The 25,635-nt window shown below is 40.9% G+C and overlaps 1 protein-coding gene across 8 annotated transcripts in view; it reads left to right on the top strand.

The window, feature by feature from the left end:
• LPGAT1 (lysophosphatidylglycerol acyltransferase 1) overlaps positions 1 to 25,635 on the top strand; it is a 78,058-nt gene that overhangs the window by 8,407 nt on the left and 44,016 nt on the right. For 2 of the 8 annotated variants that reach the window (XM_071739591.1, XM_071739590.1), the window contains exons 2-3: positions 9,527 to 9,673; positions 10,107 to 10,374. In XM_071739591.1, the coding sequence (XP_071595692.1) occupies positions 10,137 to 10,374 (238 nt within the window). In that variant the 5' untranslated portion in view covers positions 9,527 to 9,673; positions 10,107 to 10,136. The other 6 variants (XM_071739586.1, XM_071739589.1, XM_071739587.1 and 3 more) reach the window with 6 other exon arrangements.

Below are 25,635 nucleotides of genomic sequence, written 5' to 3'. Positions count from 1 at the left end.
AGACCTGATTAGTTTGTCCCAAGTTTTTCAGTTAGCTCAAATGAGATGGATCTTTGCACTTTGCACAGTGCTTTTTGAAGTTGCTGGAATTCAGCACATGGACAAATAGACTCCCCCACAAAGGCAGCTGTCATTGTTATGCTGGACTTATTCAACTAGAGAAAACACCACTTTTCTGAAACACCAATATTAGTTTTAGCTTGTAATGATATAGAATCCAACAAATACAAGCAGTGTAAAGTAGTCTGGATACCTCTTTAATATCACAAGAAGCTGTTCACTAGGGATTTAAGTGTGAGAATCATCTTAATAATAGTGATAAGTATTTATTTAGTTTTCTTGTATTTGCAGTTTGATCTACAAACATTGATTGGATGTTGATAAGAGTTTACCAAAAGCCAAGTCAGCCAGTCTGGTAAATGTGGGCTTGACGTGAACTTGAATGAGTTTGAAGAAAATAGGATTGTCATCTGATGATGTCATCTGACCTCACAGTGTGTGATCTTTATGATCAGGACAGTGATATGATGCAGGATAGTGTTTAATTTGCCAGTGCAGATGAAGATAATTATTAGAGTAATTCCTGGCAGTCAATTCCCTATTTTTACTACATAGTTTTTTTCAAAACAGCCAATTGCAGAATAGTGTGATAGCTAAAAATATTAGGAGTCCCATCTGCCAAAAGACGTTGCCCTAATCTCTGTGCTTGTACCATGCTTCTTTGTGCAAATTTTATGGGCTTATAAAAAAGTTGCAGAGTGCAAGCTTATATATCATCTTTGCCTGAAGTAACTTGATTCTATGGGTATGACTGAACTAAAGGAATTTGTCATGGATAAAAGATTTCATAGCCAAGCTAACACAGAGGTCTAAGATTCAATAAGTGGTTTGAGTAACTCTAGAGCTCTTTCAAAAATACCCTAAACAAGCCCCAGACAAACCCTAAGCTCAAACTTACCTTGGTGACAGTAGTGTCAGTGGGTGAAAAACACTTGTGTAACTGAGAACCCAGATATGTTGTGCTCTACTTGAGCTTCCCATTGATTGACACTCACAGTATGGCAGAAACAGATTATGTGCAGGAACAAATGAAAGTTTTGCTAGCTGACCATCTGGGTGCATTGCAGTGTATCTGTTATCCATCTTTAATAAGTAGCCTCCGTCAAAGTCTTTGGTTTAGTTTCAATGAGAAATTAAACACCTCAAAACTTTTTAATTATTCAGGTCACGAGCTTTGGTATGAGAAAATCTAGTATGGTATGAAATGGCATTGTAATAGCAGAACAACAGGGTTTTTCATGAGATGTACATATTAGGTTACTGCAATGCTGAGAGTCGCATTAAAATGTGTACTTTGTTGGAACAAAGTCAAATCTGAGACTCAAAGCATTGTCATTCTATGGCTAATACTAAGTTCCTGCTTACCTTATACCCTTATGAAACCTGTAGTCAGAAACAGGAACATCAAGCTAACTTCTACATTTTTAAGGAGAAGGATGTAACTTCTACATCTTTCAGGGGTTTTTACTGTTTAAAACCTACCAGGTTTTTTTTGAGAACTGACATCTCTGGTTTTGAAGATGATATTGATTTGGACATTACAAGTAATCATACTGGATCTGTATATGAGTTAAAGAACATGTAGTGGCAACAGGAGGGCTTACATTCCTGATATGCTAGACCAAAGGCACCCCAAAAAAAGTTATAAAGATGATGTATACAATTTATGTAAAACAGATTGAGATGCAGTATCCAAGAGTGGCATTGTTGTAAAGGCTAACAAGCTCTGTTATTATGCTCATGAAATCTGAAAGCAGCTTGTAGGAGAAAGGGAGAGATGGTTACATCTGCCTCACCTTCTAGTCTTGACTAACCGGCAAATTGTTCAGTTGTGATCTGGTTTTGGGTTTTTTTGCCTGAATTAAAAATGGCAAAGGTCGTGAACAAAATTAGTGTGTGCTGTTATTATCCAGCTCCAGACTTCCTTGGTTTGGTCTTGTTATGCTGTAGAAAGTCTAAGTACATTCAGGCATAAATCTACTCAAATTCTTTTGAGAGATCAGTATAGCCTTGACTGCAGCATTATATTGGTTCCCCTCTGTAGCTTATACTTCCTTTCCTCTGATTCTTTGTAGAGAAAGTAGTACAGATACTGGTTATCACATTCCTTTTATGAGACAGGAAATGTGTAAAAAAAAAAAAATTAAAAAAACCCCTTGGCAAATCATAAATGAGTACTTCCAAATTTCAGAACGTGATCTCCACCTGAAAAAACTTTATTAACTATCATGTGTTCATACACAACAAGTCTATTTTTGCCTTGGCCTCAGGCAACAACTGGAAAGCACACATTAAATAAAAATTAGCTATTAAGTAGCACAGAAATACATTCCCTTAGAGAGCACCCAACTATGTTGGCCAAATAAACTGAGCAGCAGTAACTCAACAGATGAGTACAATCTGAAGTGAAGAGCAGGGAGAGTGCAGTTCACACATCCTTGAGCTTTCTCACAGCACAATGATCCATTTTGCTCCAGGACTTACTAGAAGCAATAATGGGACCATAGCCAGACCCAGACTCAGACGTGAGTGCTCTCTTCCCCAGTAGTGCACTTGATATTGGGTCCTTGTACTGATTTAGTGTAGTTGACTTTTCCATGTCATGGCCTCCTGGGCTATGGCTTGGCTTGCCCTCCTGTCTGGATTTAGTGCAGTGGTGTTTTGGAGGCAGGGGAGGCTCCTGTGAGAAGCTGCTGGAAGCTTCCCCAGTCCCAAGCCCTGCCCTGCCTCTGTTCCAGGCCAAGCAGATATGGGGAGCTGGATGAGCCACTGTGAGTAACATAAGAAAGGGAAAAGAAAACTGAAAAAAAAGAAAAGAAAAAAAAAAAAAAAAAAAAAAAAAGAAAAAAAAAAAAAAAGCTGGAGAGGAGAGGAGGAGGTGAGAGAGTAATGCCAGAGAAAAGAAGAAAAGACACCAAGGTCAGTGAAGAAGGAGGGGGAGCAGTGCCGAGGCAGAGATTTCCCCACAGCCCCTGGTGAAATGGCAGCTGTGCCCCTGCAGCCCATGGAGGAGCGTGGCAGAGCAGTCCCTGAAGGACCACGGTGGGGTAAACGTGGATTTGTAGCCCCTGAAGTGACACAGGTTGGCAGACACGAAGAAGCAGCCTGCTGCACCTGTGGGAGGGACTCGTGTCGGAGGGGTTCCTGAAGGACTCTCTCCTGTGTGAGGGACCCCACATTGGAGCAGGGGAAGGCTGTGAGGAGTCCTCCCCCTGAGGAGGAAGGAGCAGCAGAAACAGCGTGTGGGGAACTGACCCTGAATCCCTCTGCCCCTGCCCTGTGTCCTGAGAGGAGGAGGCAGCAGGGAAGCGATGTGGGCCAGGGAAGAAGGGAGTGGGGGTAGGGGGAAGGGATTAAGATCTGGCCATGCTTTCTTTTTCTCTTTTTAGATTAAATTAGTGTTTTTTCTTCCCAAGTTGAACCTGTCTGGTTTTTGCCTGTTACTGTAGTTGGAGAATGCAAACCTCCCTGTCCTTGTCTCGATGAATGAACCTTTAGGTGGGTTTTCTCCTCCCTGTCCCACAGTGGGGGTGGGGGCTGAGTGAGTGGAGACCTGGCTGGTACCAGCTGGGCCTAAACTGTGTCACCTCCTCAACAGCTGTGTGTCAACATTTAATTTTTTACTTTTGGTTGGACAGTACTTCTAGCATTGCACTTGAATGGGATGTGAGGTAATGTTTCCTCAATGGAGACAGTTTGTTCTTTAGTCCACATCTGATGATATAAAGTTCCCTATGCAGTTAATACCTGTCTGAGAATGTTCACTTGGACTCATTTAGGCATACAAAAATTTTGGAGTGAGATATTAACTCAAAGAACTAGGTAACAATACAACTTGCATAATACCTAGTGATTCCTGATATAAAGAACAAGCAGTTTGGGATTGAACAACATAACACTGCTACTTCAATGCTATTTTTAATTACTCAGAATAAATACCTTCTGTTGTTTAGTTTCTTACCCTAGCAATAACTTCTCTGCTTCTTTCGTTTATTTGCTTGTGTGTTTATATGGATTGTTTAAAATCAGGGGATCTTTGCCATTTTCTCCTATGAAAAAATGTCCCTGAAACAACTCAAGGCCATAACTTGATACCCTGCAGTCAACACTGTCTGAGGTCTGCTGTCAGCTCAAGCTAGAGGGGGATGAAGTGTGCACTTATCATGAACCTGAAATTTTGGGTCACACAACGTATTTTTTCTGAGGCCTATCATTTTTTTAATGTGAAAAAAAAAACCTAGGCATTCATCCAAGAGCTTAAAATACTAGAGAAAAAGAGTAAAAATTACAATTCTGTGTGCTAGAGCCATAGGAACTGGCAAGGCTGACTTGTCTACAGATGGCTGATCTGGGTAAGGGTTATGCATGTGGGATCTGGAGGAGAGGACAAGGGGAAGAAGCTTGGTAATGGTGTAGAGTTCTGTGTCAGGTCAGTTGAAGCCCTTTTACATATATATAGGAATGTGACAAGTGTTAAAAGTGCCACAATCTTCTTCCATTTTAAAGCTGCTTCATGTTACTGTGAAGTGTCCTTATAAGAATTAAGATAAAAGCATCGTTGGCTGAAAGGTCAAATAGTCTAGAGAAAAATCAGAAAAGAAAAACTGCCTGGATTATGCATTTTGTGTGCAATAAATGGATGTGAGTCTTCAAATGGAACTCATGTATATAAAAGATTACTGGAAGTAGAGTTTTTTAAAAGTGTGGTCTGCTGTCAGAGGATGTGAGAGAAAGGATGTTAAAACAGCTCATAACTGAAGGTCAAGGAACTTTAACAAGCACGGTGCCTCCATTCCATTTTGTTTTCTGTTTGTTGAAGGATCAGACACCCAGGAGCTGTGGGTGGTGTCTGTAATTTGGGAATGGTTTCTTGAAATGCTCTTAAAGATCTTAAACCTTGAAAGCACAGGTTTTAAACTTGACTATTTGATTTCCACTACATCTGCTACATTTGCACCTACATTGCTTGGGTCTCCCAGCCACACAGCTATCAGCTGCCAGGTTGTGTTCCACATCTGTCAAATCCATCAGACTATCCTGTCTCCTGGTTTATTCCGTACAGCTGGTGGAGATGGAGTGTCCAGTACTGTCCTTTAAGAATTTACTTGGAGAATGGAGGTGATTTTGACTCTCATACAGAGGACATAATGGAAGCTACTGTTACAGAATATTTTTGGAGGTTTCACTGTTATGTAAATGAACTAAACATTTCATGTTTGGCAGAAAGCAATTCAGAAACCCTTCACACCAGGGTATCTGACACTCTGGAAAGCATCTCAGAATTGAAGCTTAACATTTAATTATATCTTTTAATTTTTAATTTTTCTAAAAGGCCCCACAAGTTGGTTTTTTTTTTTTTTTTTTTTTTTTGTAACAGTTATTTTACTTTCTTTCTTTATTGCAGCCTATTGAAAGCATAGTTATGTTCTTCTTGATGCTTCTTTGAACTTATTTTTCCAAATCCAATGCTAACTGCTTAATTCACTTGGAGGTGCTTTCTGGATTTATGCTCTCTTGAGTATATGCCCTATGTAACATTATCTTCTAGCAGTTTCTGCTCTGCACACGCTCTGCACGTTTGTAGTTCCTTATTGCAGTTTTGTTTACTTTAATCTCTTCTGTGATACCGGTGTGGGTTTTTTAAATATTTTTTTATACATTTTCACAAGTAGGAAGCTGCTATTTCTGAGAGGTTTGAAACAGTAATTGTTCTCCGCTCTGTAGAATATCTGAGATTTTCCAGACTCTTTTCTTGCCTTTACTGCAGGCCTTTATGGATTTTCAAGGGCAGTTTTGGTTGTAGTGTCATCAGCACATGATGCATCTTCCTAACCCTCTTTTCTCTTCTCCAACCATATGTCATCTGTGACTTCAGTTTGCTGCAAGGAAAGCAAACAAGGAGAACTGATTGAATCTGGTCAGGACAAACAAGCAGCTTTTTATCTCCCAGTCTCTGACCCAGACAGAGGTTCAAAAGCATTCCAAAACTTGCAGTTTCTGAACTCCAGAAACAAGTCTTTTAGTCGGTTTGGTGTTTACAGGTTTGAACCTGGATTTCATTATGATTCCCCGTGCCTCTGTGAATTGTTGACTACTTGAGTGTCTGCAAGGCATTCCCTCCTTGCAGCTACCCTTGCAGGCAGCTCTGATGCTGCAGAAAAGTTAGAATGCAAATACCTGCCATAGAACATTTGAGAATGACAGTGGCAAATCACTTCTTGAAGTGTACCCAGAGACAGAAAATATTACCTTCTTCAAAAGTATCTTGGGGAGTTTGAGTAACACCTGACTTGGATCTTGAAGCCAGATACTTTCCTCAACTCCAGCCTGTGTGAATTAAGAATCTCACAGGCTGTGCAGCTCCTTTGCAGTAGCACATAGGCCTTTTAGGTTAACTTTTAAAAAGAACGGAATGTAATGGATGGGTTTGTTTATTGCTGTGAAGCATTCCCACCTCAGTAATCACATGTTTTTTGTTCTTACAGGCAGGAATAAGTCTAACCTTCTTCTTCTGTGTTTTTGGTTCATAGACTTTCATAGATGTGAGTGGGAGACAACTCCAGTATTTAATTATCTGCTCCAGCAATCCTTGACATCAGTTAATTGCCTAACATTAGCAATGGAAGGATCGGTGTCTACCAGTTAATAAGCACATTAAAAATGTATTTTTACAATGATCACTAGTGACAATCCTGTCCCTATTTCCCACAAGGACAAAAAGACAGGTACAGGGGGGTATTCAGACAACAAATATGTAAAATTTCGATAAATGGTTAAAAAGACCACAAATTGAGAGCTGCTTATATTAATATTTTCATTTTATGATAAATGAAAAAAAAATTACAAACAATGAATAATTAAAGCTCCATGAAGCTCAGAGGTTATGAGGAACTGCTTTCAGAAATAAGAACTTAAAAACAAATCATACAATAAAAAAACAGTTATGGAACTTCAGAGCTTCAACACAGCAGTTACTGACCAAATGAAAAAAAAAAATCTACATCTTAGTTGTTTCCTTCTTTTTGTTTGCAGTCATGGCACATGTATACACTCTACATGTTAATTTACACCAGAAAGGATTCCTCAGGTTAGATGACAGCAGGTTCTCACAATCCCTGAGGGTATTTCATTGTGCACACTTCCTAGGACTTGGGTTGTCCATGTGAAGGCCAGGAAATGAGGAGTAGGGCTGGGTCTTTGCTATGAGCTCATTCAGCAAAATGCTAAACCACAGCTTCCTAAGCTCTAAGGCAGTCACTCTGACAAAGAATGCTCTGCACACCTGCTTCCACATCTGCAATTCATTTCTGCAATACAAATTGCCTGATTCATTAGTTGTCTAACATAATTTCTGAAGTCCCTCATTTGATACATCCAATGTAAGAATATTGTTCCAAAGTGTGCAGTGTAAAGAAAATGAGTAAGATATACAAAATTTTATAAAATTTAATTATAATTAATGTTTTTTATTTTGGAATAACATATAAGCAAGGCTTTGTTTTTCTGTAGGGATGCAAAATATTAAAATGTAACTTTAAATATGGCCTAAACATTGCCCTTTTCTATCTGAGGATCTTCAAGCAGAATTTTGCTGAGAATAAGCTCATATGTATGCCCAGAGTTGTTTGCATGGATTACAAAAGAAAAAAGAAACCAAAAATAAACCCAAGTCCTACAGAAGGTGGTAACGCTTCAGATGACATCAAACTGACTCCATAATGATTGCTGACAAATCTAACCTAGTAATAAAAATAACATGGAAAACCACCCAGATTTGGAAACACTTATGCAAGATGCATCCTTTTTGTCAAGAAGGTCAGCTGTTTTGTTTTGCTCAAACAGAACATGATAGTGCTATTTGGTTGTTTGTTTTTAAATTCCCAAATGAAATTCATCTGCAATAACAACTTTGTTTTCTTCCTGGAATGGAGGTTGGGATTTAATTTTGTTGATGGTACAGTCATCTCTGAAGTCCACTGTTTCCTAGACAATAAATCTAGCTTTGCACATAGCATGGTTTCGATGTTAAAGTGATATGTTATCCAATGTGTGTATTACATTTTGAAAATTTCCTTTTTTTTTTTTTTTTCCCTCAGAACAAAGGACGTTTTAATGTGTATCTTTTACAGTGTAGCTGTTTATCCATCTGCTTCTGTTCCTTAAGAACTGAAACTGCGTTAAAAAATCACTTGCAGGAGCCATTCTGTTCACTGTAGGTATTGTACTAGTTAACTGAGCTGTGGAAACCGGGCCCGGTCAGTCAGGAGAGGGCTCAAAAAGACCGGATGAGAAGCAACATGCCTGTATTGCCACAAGAGATGATGCAGTTAGACATAATGCAAAAATTCCTCGCCCTGAAGCGATCTGGTGGGGCGCGGCCTGTCGGGAGGGGGCTGTGAAGTCTTGGCCCCTCGGCTGCTTCTGGGCCTGCCCTGCTGGGGGGCAGAGTTTGGGCCAAGTGTTGCTGCAGCACTACCGCAGATCTCTGTTGAGATTTCCTGGAGGAAGAAGAGTGTTCGCAGCAACAGGGGAGGGATAAGAGAGAGAATTAAGTTGATATATATATAAAGCACGTGAAAAATTTATGATCAGAGGGACAAAACTTGTTCCTATCCTGGGCAGGAGCGTGGTGATGCCAAGGGGACCTCTGACAGCGTCCCCTCTCCCACTTACACCTTTCACCCAACTCGAACTGTAAGACTGCGAAGAATTAAACAAGCCCCGAGGCCGAGGGATCCGGCGGGGTGCATGGGGCCGGGCCGTGCTGCTCCCCAGCCTCACCCCGCCGGGCTGCGGGAGGGGAGCAGAAGCCCCGGGCTCCTCCGCGGGGCAGCCCCTGCTTCAGCCCCTTCCACGGAGCAGGGATAGCCGGCGAGCTGGTTCGGAAGGCGCTCCCGGGGGCGGGAGGATCAGGCAGCCGGACTACGGGACCCGCTCTGCTCCCTGCCTTCGGGCGTGTTTGAGTGCGGGGGCGGGGGGCGCAGCCGCCCGCTCTCCCTGGCAGGGGGCGGTGCTCGCCGCAGCGCCAGCCCCGCTTCTCGGCAGCGGGCGGGCGGTCACGGCGGACACGCAGCCGGCGAGGGTGGGGAGCGCGGCCCCAGCGGCCGGCATGAACCCCGGGCGGCCCTCGCTGCCCGCGGCGGTGCCGAGGTACGGACCTTCCGCGGACCGGGCCGGGCCGGGCCCCCGCCCCCAACAGGTGCAGGGTCCTCCCCCCGCCCGCGGCACCCGCCTGCCCTTGCGGGGCCGGAGCTCGGCTCTTCACGGGCGGGATCGTGCCGAGCCAAGCAGACGGGGAGGGGACGGGTAAGGGAAGGGAGGAGAAGGGGTGCCAGGCCCGGCCCGGCCGCCGGCGCGGGAGAACCGAGGTGAACCCGCGGTCTGCGCCTGCCCGCCCGGCCCGGCGCTCCCGCCTCCCCGCCCGCCGGCCCCCGCGCTCACGCCGCCCGCCCTCCTCTCTCCGCAGGGAGCCGCAGGGCGAGTAGCGCTGCTACGGCCGGACCAGCCACCTCCGGGTCCATGAGCCGCCGCCAGCCGGGACTGCCGCCGCCACCGCTGGGCCCAGCTCCCCCAGCCCCACCGCTTCCGCCGCCGCTCCGCCGCCCTGCCGGAGGTGAGTCCCGCCGCCGGGCCCGGCGCCGCCCGCTCCCCTCAGCGCCGCCCGCGGGCCCCGGCTCCTGTCAGCCGCTCCGGGGCGGGGGGAGAGGCCGCCGGCAGCCGCGTTAGTACCCGCGACCTTTTCTTGTGGGGGGGGAAGATGGAGGCCGGCTGGGACCGCGCGTGTGCACCCCTCAAGGGGAGCTGCGGGCTGGGGTCCCCTGGAGCCCCCTGAGAAGAAGAGCTGAGGGGAGGTGGCTCCCCCCGCGGCGCCGGCTGGAGGTCGTGCCCCTTCCTTCGTGGCCCCCGGCAGCGGGAGTAGGTATCTTCCTTCCCCGGTGCCTGGCGGCGGAGGCGGGAGCGGGCTGGGTCTGGGCCGGCGGGCAGGCAGCCTGGGCTGGCCCCGCTGGGAGAGCGCTACCTCTGCCTTGTGTTTCCTCTGCCCGCAGGACGGTCCCGCGTCCTCCGCTGTGAAGAGAATGGCCGTGACTCTAGAGCAGGCCCAGCGGGTGGGCTATACCTGCCTAAAAGCACTCCTCAGGTTCGCTTTTATGGTCGCCAATAACCTGGTTGCTATTCCGTCCTACGTCTTGTATTTAATTATGCTGCAGCCTCTCCGAATGTTGGATAGTAAAAGCTTCTGGTATATCGAAGGAGTATTATTTAAGTGGCTTTTAGCTATGGTGGCTTCCTGGGGCTGGTGGGCAGGATATACAGGTAAGAATGTTTTATTAATATGAATGTACAAGTGTAAAGATGTAAATAAGTGTTCTAGTATGGTGATGTGTAGGGTGATATATAAATATAGTGGATATGTGAGATGTTTTTCTTTCAGTTTTCATAAATTGATGCTTTTTGTTTCTGGATTGGGATGCTGAGGTTACCGAAACATTTTTTTTTTAAATCACAGGGACAAACTTACTACATGTTAAGAAAGAGTTTATCAGTATTTTGTCTTACTGTAATCAGAAATATGATTTGTCCTAAGTATCACGATCACTTTGTGTTAGATGGAAAAAGTATACCTGCTCAAACAAGAGTTGATTTGTACTATGCATGTAGCTGATAGAGCCAAACTTTTCTTTATTAAGTCTATGCATCTCTCCACCTAAATCATCTCCACTTAAGAAACTGTCAGGATATAAGGCTAAGAAGTTGGACATAAAGCCTATGTCAGAAGAGTAGGTCTTCTATTCCTGTCAACAGCACCTGTCTTTTCTGAAGCTTCAGAATGGAGGGGAACAGAGGAAACCTCTTTCATACAAATAGTGATATGCAATGTTTCTCGACTGTATGGCTCTTCCTTTACTGTTAGCAGAGCTAATTACAGAATCTGTAGGGTTTTCTCCTTCTGCATGCTTGCTTTGCAGTTATTATTGAACTTATTTTTTGCTTGACTAGTATGTATAGGGTCATCTAGGTGAGGGACTGAACTGAGATATTAAGGAAGGCTCTAGTCTTGTCCTTGAATGCACTGTTTTTCATCCTTGCTACTGCACTTCTTGCAGGAAAACAGCCATCAATTCTTTGTATGTGCTTAGACCTTGGAAAGAGGAAGAAGTTAATCTACTGAGTACAAAATATGAACAGCCCTCCTAAAATTCTTTCCCTCTCTTCTGCCCAGGCTGCACCCGCAGGTCTTATCCCTGTAAACAAGAAAAAAAAGGAATGGCAGCACACAGCTCTGGAGTCTGGTTAGACTCCTGATTAGTCAGAAAGTCAGTGTTGACGCAGATGGAGCGCTTTTTTTGTTAGGTTACGAGAGCTGAAGCCTCTGTGATAATGTGCCTTTTGGTACCCTGTCGTGTGCCTTTCCAAGATGCTCGAAGTTTCTGTGGATACTCTAGGTGAGCTTCCAGTACTTCCCTAAGGAGATGGTGGCAGCAGCAGCAGCAGCAGCAAGCTAGATTCTGGTCTTTCTGGCTAGAACTGTTGTAACGTTGCACTGCTTCAAAATTGCCTTGCCTGGTACAGCTCAAGCTTTTCCAGATATGCTGTTTAAAAAACCTTTTATGTATTTTTTATTTGCTCATTAAAAGAAGTCCACATAGTACTTGCAGTGGCAGGTGTGTTTTTCAAAGTCTGGTTTATACCTTAAAGCACAAAGACCTTCCAGAAGGAAGGAATGACTTTCAAGGTGTCATGTGTATTGTTAATTGGAAATGGGAAAGTTTATGGGTATAATGTTAATGATAAAGTAATACAGTATATGACCCCGGGGATTTGATATGTATATTGAATGTGCTAGTTAAAACTCAAGCCACTGTCCCATGGTTGTCAATTTTTGAATGCAGTTTTCTTGGGATAGTTTTACTGCTGACTGCAGAACTGTGTGGTTTCTTTTGCCTGTTGCTTGGAAAGTGATCTTAGCATGATCTGCATATCCTAGAGTCTTCCCGAAGCATCTGCTGATTGGTGTTGTTGATGTATCTTGACAATTTGAAATCCTTTGTTTTACAGTCTTGAAATGTCTTAGTATGTTTGTTTGAACTGTCATTTGCAAACAGCTACACAGAAGTATTTTCGGGGATGGTGTATGGGTAAGGAGGCCCTTCTTTTCATTTACCACTATAAAGCATGGCTCTGGGGGAGGATTTTAAGCAAATTTATGTACAAAGTCTCAGTTTAAATATATTTGATTTGATACGAAGATATTAACATGTTTTATACTGAAATCTACAAAATAGGAAGAATAGGTTATTTCTTTGTCCGTTCTTTCTTTACCACATGCAGAACAAATCTGGAAAGTGTTGTCTTTCTGGCTTCAACATAATAAACAGTGTAGTTTATGTGTCTATTTCCAAAATGATAGATTTATAGATGATTCTCACTACGTTCCCTCTTTTTATAGCATACAACGTAACTAATTCAGAACTGAAAAGCTGCTTTATTAGATTTGGTGACTAAGACTTGCAATGCTGCATTTGAAAGAGACATTGCTCCAGAATTACTCTGTTTTCAATTCCAAAAGATAGGTCAAAGATAGGCTTCAATATGTTCCATCTTTGCAAAAGTAAATACAGAATAGTAGGGATGTATGGGTTCATTGAGAAATAAAAGAATTTTTCTTTCCTTCCAGATAGCAGAGCTGTAGGTGAGGGGTTTTTTTGTATGTTTGTCTTGTTTTGTTTATTTGTCTTGATTGAGACAACCAGCTAAATAAATTTACTTATCTCTTAGTGGGAGGTGGTGTTCTGCTTCAGTTGTGTTGAAGGTATGTTTCAGTTTTTTAATTTATTTACTTTTTCCAATTCCTTGCTTGGGTCATCTGTTGGGTGACAAGTGGCATAAAACATTTGTAGTTAGAAACTTAAACTCAGCCTGCAAAGTAGGTGGACTTTTTTTCCCCCTGTCAGTATCTCTAATGTGTAGGAAAAACCTCAACACCAAATGAAGAAAATATGGTGAGTGCTAGGTTTTCCTTCTGGGCTTTGCCACTGTTGCGTAATTGTTAAATTTTATTGAAAAGAAAACTGGAAGAGCTGAGGCGAACTCAGGAACTAGGTCTGCCCATCAGCTCCCCACTTCCACATAAACCTGTGGTTTCGTGCTAGGATCCTAGAGGATTTGTCACAGAAATTACGTGATCTGTGTCTATATCATCAGCCCTAATCTGGGTTTTTTGCTAAATGCAGGTGTTTCTGTTTGCAGATGCACTTGGTATTATGTAAAGAGACAGTGTGTAACTGGACAGGCAAAATAAAGAAAAGAATGGGAAGAGAAATTGTAAAGGTCACTCTCCTTTCCCTAATTTTTTCCTTCTTAAGATGCAAGAATGAGAGAGAGAGCTTGGGTATAATTGGTTGCCTTTGATTTTTAAAGGGCAGACTGTGATAAATATCTGTGTTGTTCTCTTGAACTTGATAGTGTTTCTTATGAAAAGGAGAATTGAGTGTCTTTTTATGAAGAGCTTTCTGATAGCCTAACAATGTTATTTTACTTTGTGCTTTCAGAAAGACCTTCTAACTCTTCTAAGCCTTCTTTTTTTAGAGCCTTTTTGTATAAATGTATTGCTGTCGTCATAGGAGCTGTTCAGTTAAGACACTCGGAATCTGCGTATTAGTGTGATTTGAAAGGCACCTTTGAGTAACACTTGTCAATATTTTTTTGCATTTGTTGGAAGATGCATTCTAAAAAAAGCAAACTTGAGAGTGCTTGATCCTGTGTTTGAAAGTACCTTTCTTCCCATATACTGTAATCTGTCATGTAATATACAAGTAAACCAGAAGCCACTAAATAGTGCAGTAGGTGTAATGGGAGGGAGATGAAGCATATCTGTCTATGTGATGAATTTCTGATGACCTCCTGCTCACCTACAAAACTACTTTTGAAGCAACCATCTTCTAGATTTGGACTTCTTTGGGCAAGCAACTATTGCAAAATGAAGTTTAATATCCCTGTATCTAATGAAATTTCTAAAAATAGGGCTGCTATAGAGACAAGCTTTGCTTAAGTGTGCTTAGACAAAGCGTTGTGTTGTCTTCCTCTGCTGTCTAAATGCAGAAGTTAGCAGTAGCCTGTGGTAGTGTGGTTGCAGTATTGCCATCAGAAGTCTCTACAGCAGCAGAGTAATTGGTTAGCAATGCAGTCCTGATACTCATGATGCTAATCCTGTGCTTTGCTCTGCTCTGCCAAGCTCAGTCCTACTGTAAGGAGCCTTCGTCAGTGTCCTCTGTCCACAGCAACCGGCAGCGTTTCTCTGCCTGTCAGAGCACCAGGGTAGAGAAGTGTTGTGTGTGGTCAGCAGTGTTGTGTATGAGCATCTTGGGAGGGGGTTTCCTTGTGAGTATTTTGAGCTCCATCAGTACAGAGGACAACTTGATAAAACCTTCTGTTTCAGCCTCTTGCCAGAACACACAGTCCTGCAAAAACCTTGGGCAGGCAGGTGGGCTGTGCACTAATGCAAGGAAGAGCAATACACCTATGCTACCACACACTAAATAGTCAGAGTGGTGTGAGTATGCTTACTGGTGTAATGATGCAGTGCTTAATAGAAAGTGAACTCATTTCATCGTACTGCCTGCTGCTGTTCTGTGTCATCTGGGAAGGTGACATTTAAATAGTGTCTGTAAGAATATTCTGGTTGTGCAAAGTGAGCAATTTCCCTTTCTTTATTCTTTGTTATTCAACTGAGTGAAATTGAGATTTGGATTTTTAGGTGTGATTTTCCCCCCTTCTCTTCCCCGAAATGATTTAAAATTTATTGGCTGATTTGTATGTATGATGAAGTAGTGACCGCTCTATAATTTTTTCAGCAGTCATATTGCTGTTTTTTTTTTTTTTACCTAATTCAAAATCATCTTTGTTTCCATTTAATCAGCCAACAGCCTCAACTCCTCTTATCTTCTAAGAATGCAAATATTCTTGTCTTCCAGAACTGTAAAAGATACAGGTGGAGTTGCTGTGACAACACTTCCTTGGTGCAGGCAGCATGTGCTGTCTGTGCTGCTTCTCATGACAAGTCAGTCCCTCTCCTAGGGCAGGAAGTACAGCAGAAGCTGGAGAACAGCAGATAAGCTGATGCGAATTGTTTGCCCCACATAAGACAGGAGGTTTTTTTTCAGGAGGCTTATCTATGCTACTAACCCTGCCACTGTTTTCTACGCCCCTCTGTTCCTGGGGTGTGATTTCTGACTGGCAAGGTTTTGTTTTTAGGGCTGGTAACTACTGTGAGGACTGGGCAGGGAGGGGCATGGCGCAACAACTCGTGGTTTTGAGGTCAGGCACTGTGTTATATGGAGAAACAAAATTGTTCTTGTTTTGTGTTTTCCTGGAATGTGCAAAAATACCTGATGTGACTCATTAGATTTGGTTAGCAACGTACCACACAGACATTTATTTTATGCCATGACTGTGTGTTATGTTTCTAGATAATCCATGGCTTGAATATGTTTCTCTGATGTATATGCCTTATGGGTAGGGTAGCCTGAGATCCAGCAGGGATCTCTGAATCTATTTTGCTTTTTGTAAGAGGAAGTCCGTGTGTAATTTTTTAATTGTCTTGATAAGAAAAGGTCAGAGTTGAGTAAGTTTGGAACATTGGAGCTGTTGCTACTGTGGCCCCAGAGCAAAGGCTCATTGTAGCTTTGTGCAAGAGGAGATAGGCAGTACAGTGAACAAAGGAGTTGACAGTATCAGTAAAGAGTGCTATATGGTGACTCTTGTTCTATTTTAATACTGTGTAAGTCATTGGAACGTGAGTTACAGGCTTTTCCATATTTCTTTGTAGTTCATCTGGTGTCAGCAACATGTCAAAAGCAGTAACACTTGTCTTTCATTTTCCAATTGTATCATTTAACTATAAAGGACCATTTCAAAAGATGAAGTATTGAAATGCTCTATGAATTTTATTTTTTAGAAAGCTACTCCCTTCTGTCACAAAACTTGAAGTGCAAGCTCACATTGCTTGGTTTTTTTGCTGGTGGTATGTTTGATATTTTTATTGTTTGTTGCTATTTACATGCTGTTTCTTTTTTAGAGTGGGTTAGTCTCTGCTCCTGTTTCACCTAATCTGGATAATACAAAAACTATTGCAAGTACACCAAATCTGTCACATCTCCTTAAGAGTAGTAAAGATTAAATTATTGAGGAATACTTACACAAAAAGCTGTGATCATTTACTTTCAAGTCCAGGAATGCTTTGGAATTAGCTAACAGTTGAAGTTTGGGGAATTCTGGGTTCTATTCCTGCATATGGACAAGTTTGCTGTTTTTAGGATGTGTTTTCATCCCTCTTGGTTGTTCTGGATCTTTATTTTTAGTGTATCCATTCGTCTTGGTCATCCTACTCCTCCCTTCATTGCTGGTTCAGTGCCTGAAAGGATATGACTAAGAATACCTGAGTGATGTGTGTCTGTTTTCTGTACTTCTGCTTCTTCTTGATGGTAGGCTTTTAGGAACCATGTGAAATAATTACAGGAAAGCTTTTGTCCAGCTCTGATTTGGAGAAGAAAAATCTTTGCCCACAAATTCCTTGCAAAGTTTATGAAAGAGGAATTTTTTTCCACCTCAACAGCATGACCATGTCTGTATTGGAACATGTCAGACATCATGGCTTCAGGTCAGAAATGCAATTTCTCATTATAATTTAATGTAACTGTTATAAAGCATAGAAATTTTAAAGCTTTTAAGGAAAACTGGACTAAAAAAATTGGATGTTTAATGTGGATAAAACCTATTTGCTTTGTAGTTTTGTTCTGGGAAATTGCTTTTTTCAATGAAACTCAAGCAGATGAACAGAGTAAGTCACTTTCCCTTTCTCTGTTGGGTGTGTCCGTGAGGGATAGAGAAGTCTTGCCAAAAGTTACTTTGGCAAGGCTTTATCTGCTGAAAACTGGATCTTTAAAAATGGAAGAGTTGTGCAACCTTGGTTAGGCAGGGTACTTTATAAATCCTTTATGGAATATAAGCTTAGCGGTGTAACTTTCCAGCCAAAATACTGCTTCAAGATATGTAATCTGCTTGCGTTTATTACAGTGGAATATAAACTGTAATGCTTAAGATGACATGTCACACGTGGGATTGCGTGGGCACGTAATTGCACTGCTGTTGCAGTCACCACTGCTGAGATAATAGTCCAGCCATTTGTATATGCAGTTACTGAAATAAGTAAGGCTAATATGTTTGCATTCCATGACACCAGTGAGGGATTCTGCATATGAGCCTGCATATTTATTTTATTTTTTTTTTTAAGTGAAGCTCCCAAATGTTTCAAGCAGAGAGTGCCACTGAAGAAAGCCAGTCCCGGCCTTTCAGACTAATCCTACCACTGCTGCTTTGGTTTTACTGGCCAAATATTTTGTGTGGTGATCTGGATCACAGCCCTGATCCACCCTAAAAGTATTTTTTCACTGGGTGACTTAAAAGACACAGTCCCTAACCCAGTTTATTTTAAGGGTGTGGTGAAAGAATAAGGTGGGTACCAATAGCAAATGGAAGAGGAAGGAATTGCATAATTTGGTGACCATACCAGCTTTAATGTATTTGTTGAATTACTGCTAATGGTCCCAATTCAAGAGAGCAGTCATGTGCAGGATAGGGCTCTAGTATGTGAATGTTACTGAAGTAGACTTCTTCACCTTTTCTTACTGTTTTGTTAACTGGTTAGTATTGTTTAGACTGGAAAGGTGCCTTCTGCAAAGTTCCTTTAGAGAAGAAAACTAAGCATAAGATGAGAACAAAGGGTTATCATATAAATGGAGAGCTGGTTGAAAAAGAATAAAAAGACCAGTGTTCATCTTGATGAAAGCTTAGCTGTGGGGTTCCTCTGAAGGTTTGTATGCCTGTTTGAGTTTGTCAGCTACAGAGACAGTTGTAAAGAACCTGAAAAGTCCTTAAGCTGTATGAATAGCCAGCAAAGTGCAGAAGCTCTTCAGAGTTGAACAGTCCAAAGTGATAAAAGTTTAGGAAAAGCAGCAGTTTAGGAAAGAGATTAGTAATATGGTAGAGAGCTTAGGGATAGTTTTGGCTCAGTGCACAATTATATATCCAGTCGTAAAATTTGTAAAGACTTAGGATGGAGAATAGTATTAAAAATATCAGTGGTTCAACTTCACACTTTGCTGGTTTTGTCTCAGTTATTTTAAAGCTATTGAAGGTTAAGAAGAGGCTCAGAGGGTCAACATCTTGATTAGTGCTAGCTGAAATCAAATTAGAACAATTTCATTCACAGATGAACTTTCATGGGAACTGAATTCTTGGTGATTCTGTTTCCTGAGTAAAAAAGATGCAACCTCTCTGCCTCTGTGTAAAGAAGTGACAGTTTTAGTGTCATTGAAAGGTAGAAAAATAAACTATAAAATTTAGTTAGCAGTGCCCCAAGTAGTGCCTGGGGTTTTTGTTGTTGGTTGGTTTTTTTGTTGTTTTGTTGGGGTTTTTTTTGTTTTTGTTTTTCTTTTGTTGTTGTTTTTTTTTGGGTTTTTTTGGGTTTTTTTTGTTTGTTTGTTTGTTTGTTTTTTGTTTGGTTGGTTTTTTTTGTTTTTCCTTTCATACTTTTATTATGTCTTTTCACAAATACTGGCTTTGCAGGGTAGTGTCAATGGTATTACTTCTTCTAAATAATACAATATAATCTTAAAACTTCTTGTTTAAATATTATAGTTCTAAAAGGTAACAAACTGTCCCTATTTAAAGAGTCTAATAGTTGAAACTAGCGTAGAGACTCACCTCAGTTTTGTAATTTAAATAAAGGGGGAGAGGATTAATAGCTTTATTACTGCTTCTCACTTATGTAGAGATAAAAATAGAAACAGTGCTTTAAGAGCAATGGCCAGAATTACTGCTGGTTTGGAGGACATGGTTCTGGTCATTGGGATACTTAGGACAATGATATGAGTGCTTCCAAGTGTGGTTTTTGTTTTTTGTTCTGTTTTTTTTTTTTTTTTTTTTTTTTTTTGATGGTAAAGAGGAGGATTTTGTGTGAGGTATTTTAGTTTCATTTGTTTTCTAGCATCCCAGTGTTACAACATGTGCAGTTTCTGCGGAAGTCTGTAGTGTCTGTGCTTGTTTGCCAGAACTGGGGGTAGAAAGCCCATTAATATTATGTGGCTTTGGTTAATTTAACCATCAGTTAGGTTTGAGTGTTGTGTTTAGGGTGGGCCACTTAACACCATTTTAATGTAATTTGGTGACTTGAATATTTTATTATCTATGTCAATAAATGCGACTGTTTTAAGCATAGTTTCCTGATGGGATCAAGATACTTGTTTAACAGCTCACCCCTCCCACACTTCTGATTTGCCTCCTTGCAAATCTGTCTGCAATTGACCAGATGGTTCAGATTGCAGTCACAGTGGTGTTCTCATGAATTTTGAGAAAATTGGCAACTGAGAAGAGGAGAGAGACACAAGTTAGTGCCTCAGCTGAGGGAGCTCAAGCACCTTTGGCCCTTGCATGTCTTGTTTGACATCTGCTGCACATCCAACCCCTGCATCAGTGGTTTTGGCTTTGCCACAGTGCCAGCATATCTTGTCCAGCCTGCTGAGGAGAAGGAGGCTGGACAACAGGTTTCTGAGAAACCAGGCTTGGGTACTTCTGCTGCTTTTGGAGCAACGTGTTAAATCTGCCAGTGGCAGACAGTGTATGAGGAAGCATCCTTTTCTTCAGATGATGTTTAGTCCATCTTGCTTATCACAGTCTTTTAGATCCAAAGGGCGTATGCAGATAACTGTTTAGTCTTAGGGAAAAGGATAAACTGGTAAAATATCTTAAAGTATCGTGTGTGAACTTTGTTTGTGGAACAGGAATTATTGTAGCCTCTTAATAGGAGAACTAGGAGGGCATCAGCCTGACAAACTCTCAAGAAAAAGCAGTGATGCTTTGGCAGAGCCAAAGAAAATGTCAGTTATGAATCTGACCCAGGGACATGTAGAAACATGAGACTTGAGGTGTATTTGAGTACCTTTGGGGAGACCTGGGAGAGGGTAATGGTGTGGGTGGCAAGCAGCATGTGTCTTTTAGGCAGGGATCTCTGACACCCTGTAGCATGTGTAAAGGCATTACGTTAGAAATCTGGCCTCTTGAGTTTTGTACCTGAACCTGTTCTATTTTGATATGCATAAATATATATAGGTGGCCTGGCCCGACAAGAGGATTATTTGTTTTGTAATAGTAGCAGATGCCAGAGAGCTCTACTTTTTTTAAAATTGGAAATAGTAATCTTCCTGCTGCTGCTTTGAGGTACATGAGCTAGAATAATCTGATGAGAGAGGTTGTTTCTTTCTGCTAATTACTTAATTTGTGACAGTCTGAGGGTGTCATTAAAGGCGTCACTTCTGATTTTATGATAGTGACTTCAGCTTACTGACAACTTGAAATGTGGCCACACACTTAATTCTTAGAGTTGCTGAACTGGTATAGGATAACCTGGGGTAGATTTAAATGTGGTAAGATTCTTTGTTGCCTCAAATAATTTGCTGCATAGTCCTAGCAAAAGTACTAGCTTAAGTTCCTGGCTATAATTATCATACACCTTCCAGCATGCTTTTCAAACTTACTGTGGCCTCTTTTTTTAATAATGGGACTTGCATAAACAGAAGCATAAAACTGAATATAAGAATTTACTGTTATGCTAATCTGTATAGCTTCTTACTATTTTGTGATTAAATTATTTCAATTAAATCTGTGGTAACTCAAGATAGTTTCCCCCTGGCCTTTATAAAGGGCCATGTTTGAAAAATGTGAACATTGTATCTAAGAAGTCAAAGGGAAAAATGTTTTTACAGCTCTTTTTCGTGTTACAGCTTCTGTGTCAGAAAGACGTTTGGATGAGAAGTTTAATGAAGTCTTTGAAACCTAATGGTGCAGACACATAAGGCTTCTTTTAAAAGGTTTTATCCTTCTGCCTCTTTGCATCTGTATCCAGTTATTTTTTGATTCTTTGCATGCCTTTGATTATTAGGTTTTCCCCTCCATGCTGCAACTGAAACCACCCAATGACTTGGTTCTGTTTGGTTGTATATGGCAACAGCAGCCCACTGGAACTGGAGGATGGTACAGAGGTGTATGGAGGGAGGAGAGAATAATGGTGCAGATGTTTGAGTAGCAGCCAGTTTTATTGCTTGTGGATATTGATTTTTACTTGATGCTACTACTGCAATCTCAAAATACACTGAATATGTATTTCTGTGCTTATGATCATTCAGGTTCTCAGTAGCTTTGTTTTTCTGTCCAGAGTTGACAAATTTGAAGATATTTAAATGGTCAGCATCCTTCAAGTTCTCAGTTCTGAGGTTACTGTGGGGACAGTAAATAAGTGCATACACTATACAAATACAAATGCAAATATATCTGGTGCTACTTTTATGTAAACACATATGTTTACATAAGCTATGTATACATAAGCTTTATGTAAGCACTCTAAAAAGTTTATGATGAAAAACATCAGCTATATAATGAGGCAGCATCAATAACATTTTATAGTAACTTGGGCAAGATCTGAAGAATATGAAGAGGTAACTGTGGCATAACTGAACTTAATTTATCTAATCCAGAATGACCAGATGGGGATGTAGTAGTGGTCTTACCATATTCAGAATCTTGATTTCCAGTAATAGTACTGTTGCCTTCCTTGACTTGAATGTTTAGCCAGTGATTGAAGTCATGCATTCAAGCATTTTTTCTTGATTGATTGATGAAGGTCTGGTATTTTTTTTTAATCAATATGACTTATTTAAAGTGTATATGAAGAATCGTGGTTGGTTTTTTTTTTAACCCCAGCTGTATTTGAATGCTGGGAAAACTCCTTGCTCAGCAGTATAATTAGGATTTTTTTTTTTTTTTTTTTTTTACCAAGACCACCTTTTGAAAAGCACAGGCTTCGGTTTTTTCTGCAGTCACTCTGGCAGCTTTTCTTGATATTTACCCTTTTGGGTGCAGCACTTGAAGATGCTCCGTCCTGGTGGAACCTGATGGTTCTAGCTAGCAGCTGAATGCTCTGGGGCTTGATCAAGCCTTTTCACAGTGCTGTTTCATTGGGCTTGGTATGTAGGGAGAGATGAATGCAAATTCTTGCTTGGAGTCTTATGCAAGTTCCACATCTTGTTTAAAGAAAAAAAATCAATGTTTGCTCAATTCTGGCTCTACTAGAGTTTTCTGCATTTAATGAACCTCAGGGCACTTCAGAGAATTTGATGGGTACTGAAACCCCTTGATTAGTTACCTCCCTAGCTATGATATGTGCATATATATATACACATACACACACTTTGTCTGCTTCCTGTGAGGAATTGCTCTCCCTCACTCTCCTTCTTTGTCCAATCCAGTTTTGTTAATTCTGCATGTTTTTTACCTGGAAGAACCTTTTTTTTGTAAAGCACTCTAAAAAGTTTATGATCCCAAGATACACAGTAACTTAAAACTTCCTGTTAAAAGTGGAAGTGAGAATAAAAACTCATGTCTTTTTGTTGCTAGCTAACCTCTCCAGTCCCTTGTGCAGTAGCTAATAACTAAATTCTGTTGAGTTCTTCTGCTGTCCCCAGAAAGACGTGGTGTTACATGGCCTTGGGATATTTGTTGTAAGATTGCTGAATATGTAATGTTATTTCTGCAGCTTTTTTTTTTTTTTTTTTTCTGAAAACATCAGAAAAACTTCTAGATGCTCTGATTTCCTTGAAATGATACAGGAAGCTTGTAATCTACAAAACTTAAAAGGAGAGGAAATGGCCCTCTCTTCCAGAGCACCTTCATTGCTATATTCCACAAGTTACTTGCTCTTTAAACCTTATTTTCAACTGGCCATAATTGGAAATCTAGAATAAGTAGGAGCAGAATCTTTCATGTATCTGTAGCAGTGGCTTTCCAAATACTTTTTTTTAAGAGCTATACAGCAATTTTTGCAGAACGTTGTTGCAGGAGAGTTTGCTCACTCTTAAATAAGTGAAAATATTGTGCAGTCTTTACCAGGAGTTCATTTTGGGTAGTTATCACAAAGGATCCTTAAACTTCTTGTAACAGGTTCCTTATATATTGCTGTCCAGAAGCAGTAAGGACTTGAAACTGTTCACTTTGAAAGCAAAAGCAAAAAATCCATTTTGGGTTACACCTACCTATTAATCTAATTTATCTATTTATGACAATAGGCTGTTCTTCTTATTTATATATTTAGCAGCAGTCAGACTCTTCTCATGTCTTTTTCTCCTGGAAACAGATTTGCAGTCTTATTGAAGGTTTACTTCTGCCTTGTGGGTGTATTTCTCTCCAGTGGAGTCCCGTTCCTCCAGTGTTCATATTTATCTGGATGATATGGTACAGATTCTGTTATATAGAGAAGAAAGTTTGATTCCCAGTAGGAAGTTCTGTGATGCTGCAGTGCACACCTCTGTGTAAACAACCAAAGAGTTGAATGGAAACTGGGGGACTGCTGTGGCCCTCCACAATAGCTTGGTGATTATTAGTTTTTAGCCAGCTTGCACTAGACCAACCAGTTTGTGTCTCATGTTTCTTCATTTCTCTTTTGACCAAGATCTTGGAGTTAACAGCTGAGGCTGCAAAGCAGGTTGTAACCATTCTGTGTGCTTTGAAAGAGGTTTCCTCTCTGGAGGAAACAGGACTGCTCTTTCACAAGTCATTTGCTTTCCATAGGCAATTACCCTGATAGGATTTTTCACACTGTTGGTTTGGACATAGTGTTTTTTGGTGTTGATAGCACAATCTGACAAGTATCCCTTTACTTAGGGTCACAACCTTGGGTGTATTTTCTGGGCATTGCCTCCTTTGAAACCTGATTGGGGAGATCTGCTTTTGTCCAATATCTGGTAGCTTTCTAAGGCTGTATGATATGTTAGCTGTACTTTTTGAGCCACCTTTACTGTTGAGGGAAGTGAAATACCTTATGAATGGCTCTTCGGCATCACAGGGAATTTCACATCTGGAAAGATAAGCATAAGGATCAAACTGGTAATGCATACCAGTGCCAGTGACTCAAAAGCAAACTAGTGCTAGTGTAGTAGCTTGTGATACTGCCCCTGGGGTAGGCTGTGCTGCTGGGCAGTTGACTCTTTAAAGACAGCTCAGGTTATTTTTACAGTGCAGTAATTTAATTGTGACAGGGGGTGTGCTTTCTTAGTGCTCTCTTAAGGAGAAAATATTATTAGGGAGAAAATATTTAATGTGCATTCCCAAAGCAAGTCCAAAACTCATGAAAAATCGAAGAGCTGACACCCTGTCCTTGTCTAAATAGCAGTTGTGTAGTGTCTGTGGCAGGTGGCTACAAAGATTTTATCATGAGGATGTTTATGTTTGTCTCTTGCACTTAAGCAAGCTTATGGGGGGTAGAAGAGTGGGAGGTTGCATGTTTTTGACATGTTCTAACATTGGTTCAAAGAACAAAAAAATCTAGATTTGCCATGGTCTGAAGCCCACAAACTGTGTAAGAAGTTTGTTTATTTTAAAAAACCAAAATCGTAGCAATTTAGAAGGCAATGTAGGTGTTAGTGCTGGTTATACTCTGCATGCTGGGCCCACGGTGAGTTGCCTGAAAGCTCTTCCAACATAGCAGACTGCAGTTCCATAAAGATTTGTTCTGGTTAAACTGGTACTTGCTTGCCATTCATCCATCCTTCTAATAGTTCTCATTGTGCTCTCTTGCATCTTCTTCTAAATTTTTTTAACTTAGTTTTTTGGGGTTTTTTTGTTGGTATTTTTTTACCAGTACAGATGTTGCAGTCATGCTCTTTTGCTTCTCAAGTATTAGAGCAACTTGCCCAAAATAGGAAAAATAAGAAATATCTTAGCAGGGAAAATAACCGAGGCCTTCCCACTTTACATGCTTTTTTTTTTTTTCATTCTGTTTACTTGTTACTATTATAGTCTTTAAAGTTTTGTATTTGAGTAGGTGTTGTCAGTAGCTGTATCTGAGTGTTTAATAATTTGAGTCTTGGTGTTTTAATAAGTAAAAGTAGCTCAATTTGAAAGTAGCTGCTTGCATACTTCCTGTTCAACATGCAGACAAAGCAGCCTCAATAGAACAGTTTCATTTGCCATAATATTTTGTAACATAGATAAAAATATAGAGGAAAATCTGAAGATCTCTATGTTTGGATGAAGATCTCAAGACTTTATATCAGTGACCTCAGTGCTTTATTCTGGCTAAAAGTATGTTTGCCTCAAGTTTGGGGTAATGTTTACTGGTTTGACCCAATCTTCAAATTTGTCTTTGCTGCAGTTCTGCAGTAGTAAGATAGAAAAACCTTGTGAGTTTGTATTTGCAATATGTGCTTTGTGACTGTGAAGGCTGCTCCTTTTCATTCCACACGATGAAATTGCAGGTTTTGTTGTAGTTGAAGGAAGAGTTTTGTTAACACTGGTTTTGCTCTTGGTCTCAGGCTGTAGCTCTCAGAATCACAGAATTGTTTAGGTTGAAAAGAACCTCTGAGAATAAACTAGTTGAAGCCTCTGCCCAAAGCAGGGATTGCTAGAGTAAGCTTGGCAAGCTCCATGTCCAGTCAGGTTTTGGGTAGGTCCAAAGATGGACACTCCTCA

Source organism: Heliangelus exortis, chromosome 3 (genome assembly GCF_036169615.1).
Source record: "Heliangelus exortis chromosome 3, bHelExo1.hap1, whole genome shotgun sequence".
Taxonomy (NCBI): domain Eukaryota; kingdom Metazoa; phylum Chordata; class Aves; order Apodiformes; family Trochilidae; genus Heliangelus; species Heliangelus exortis.
Note: the sequence above shows the minus strand (reverse complement) of the source record. Positions and strands in the feature narration are given on the sequence as shown.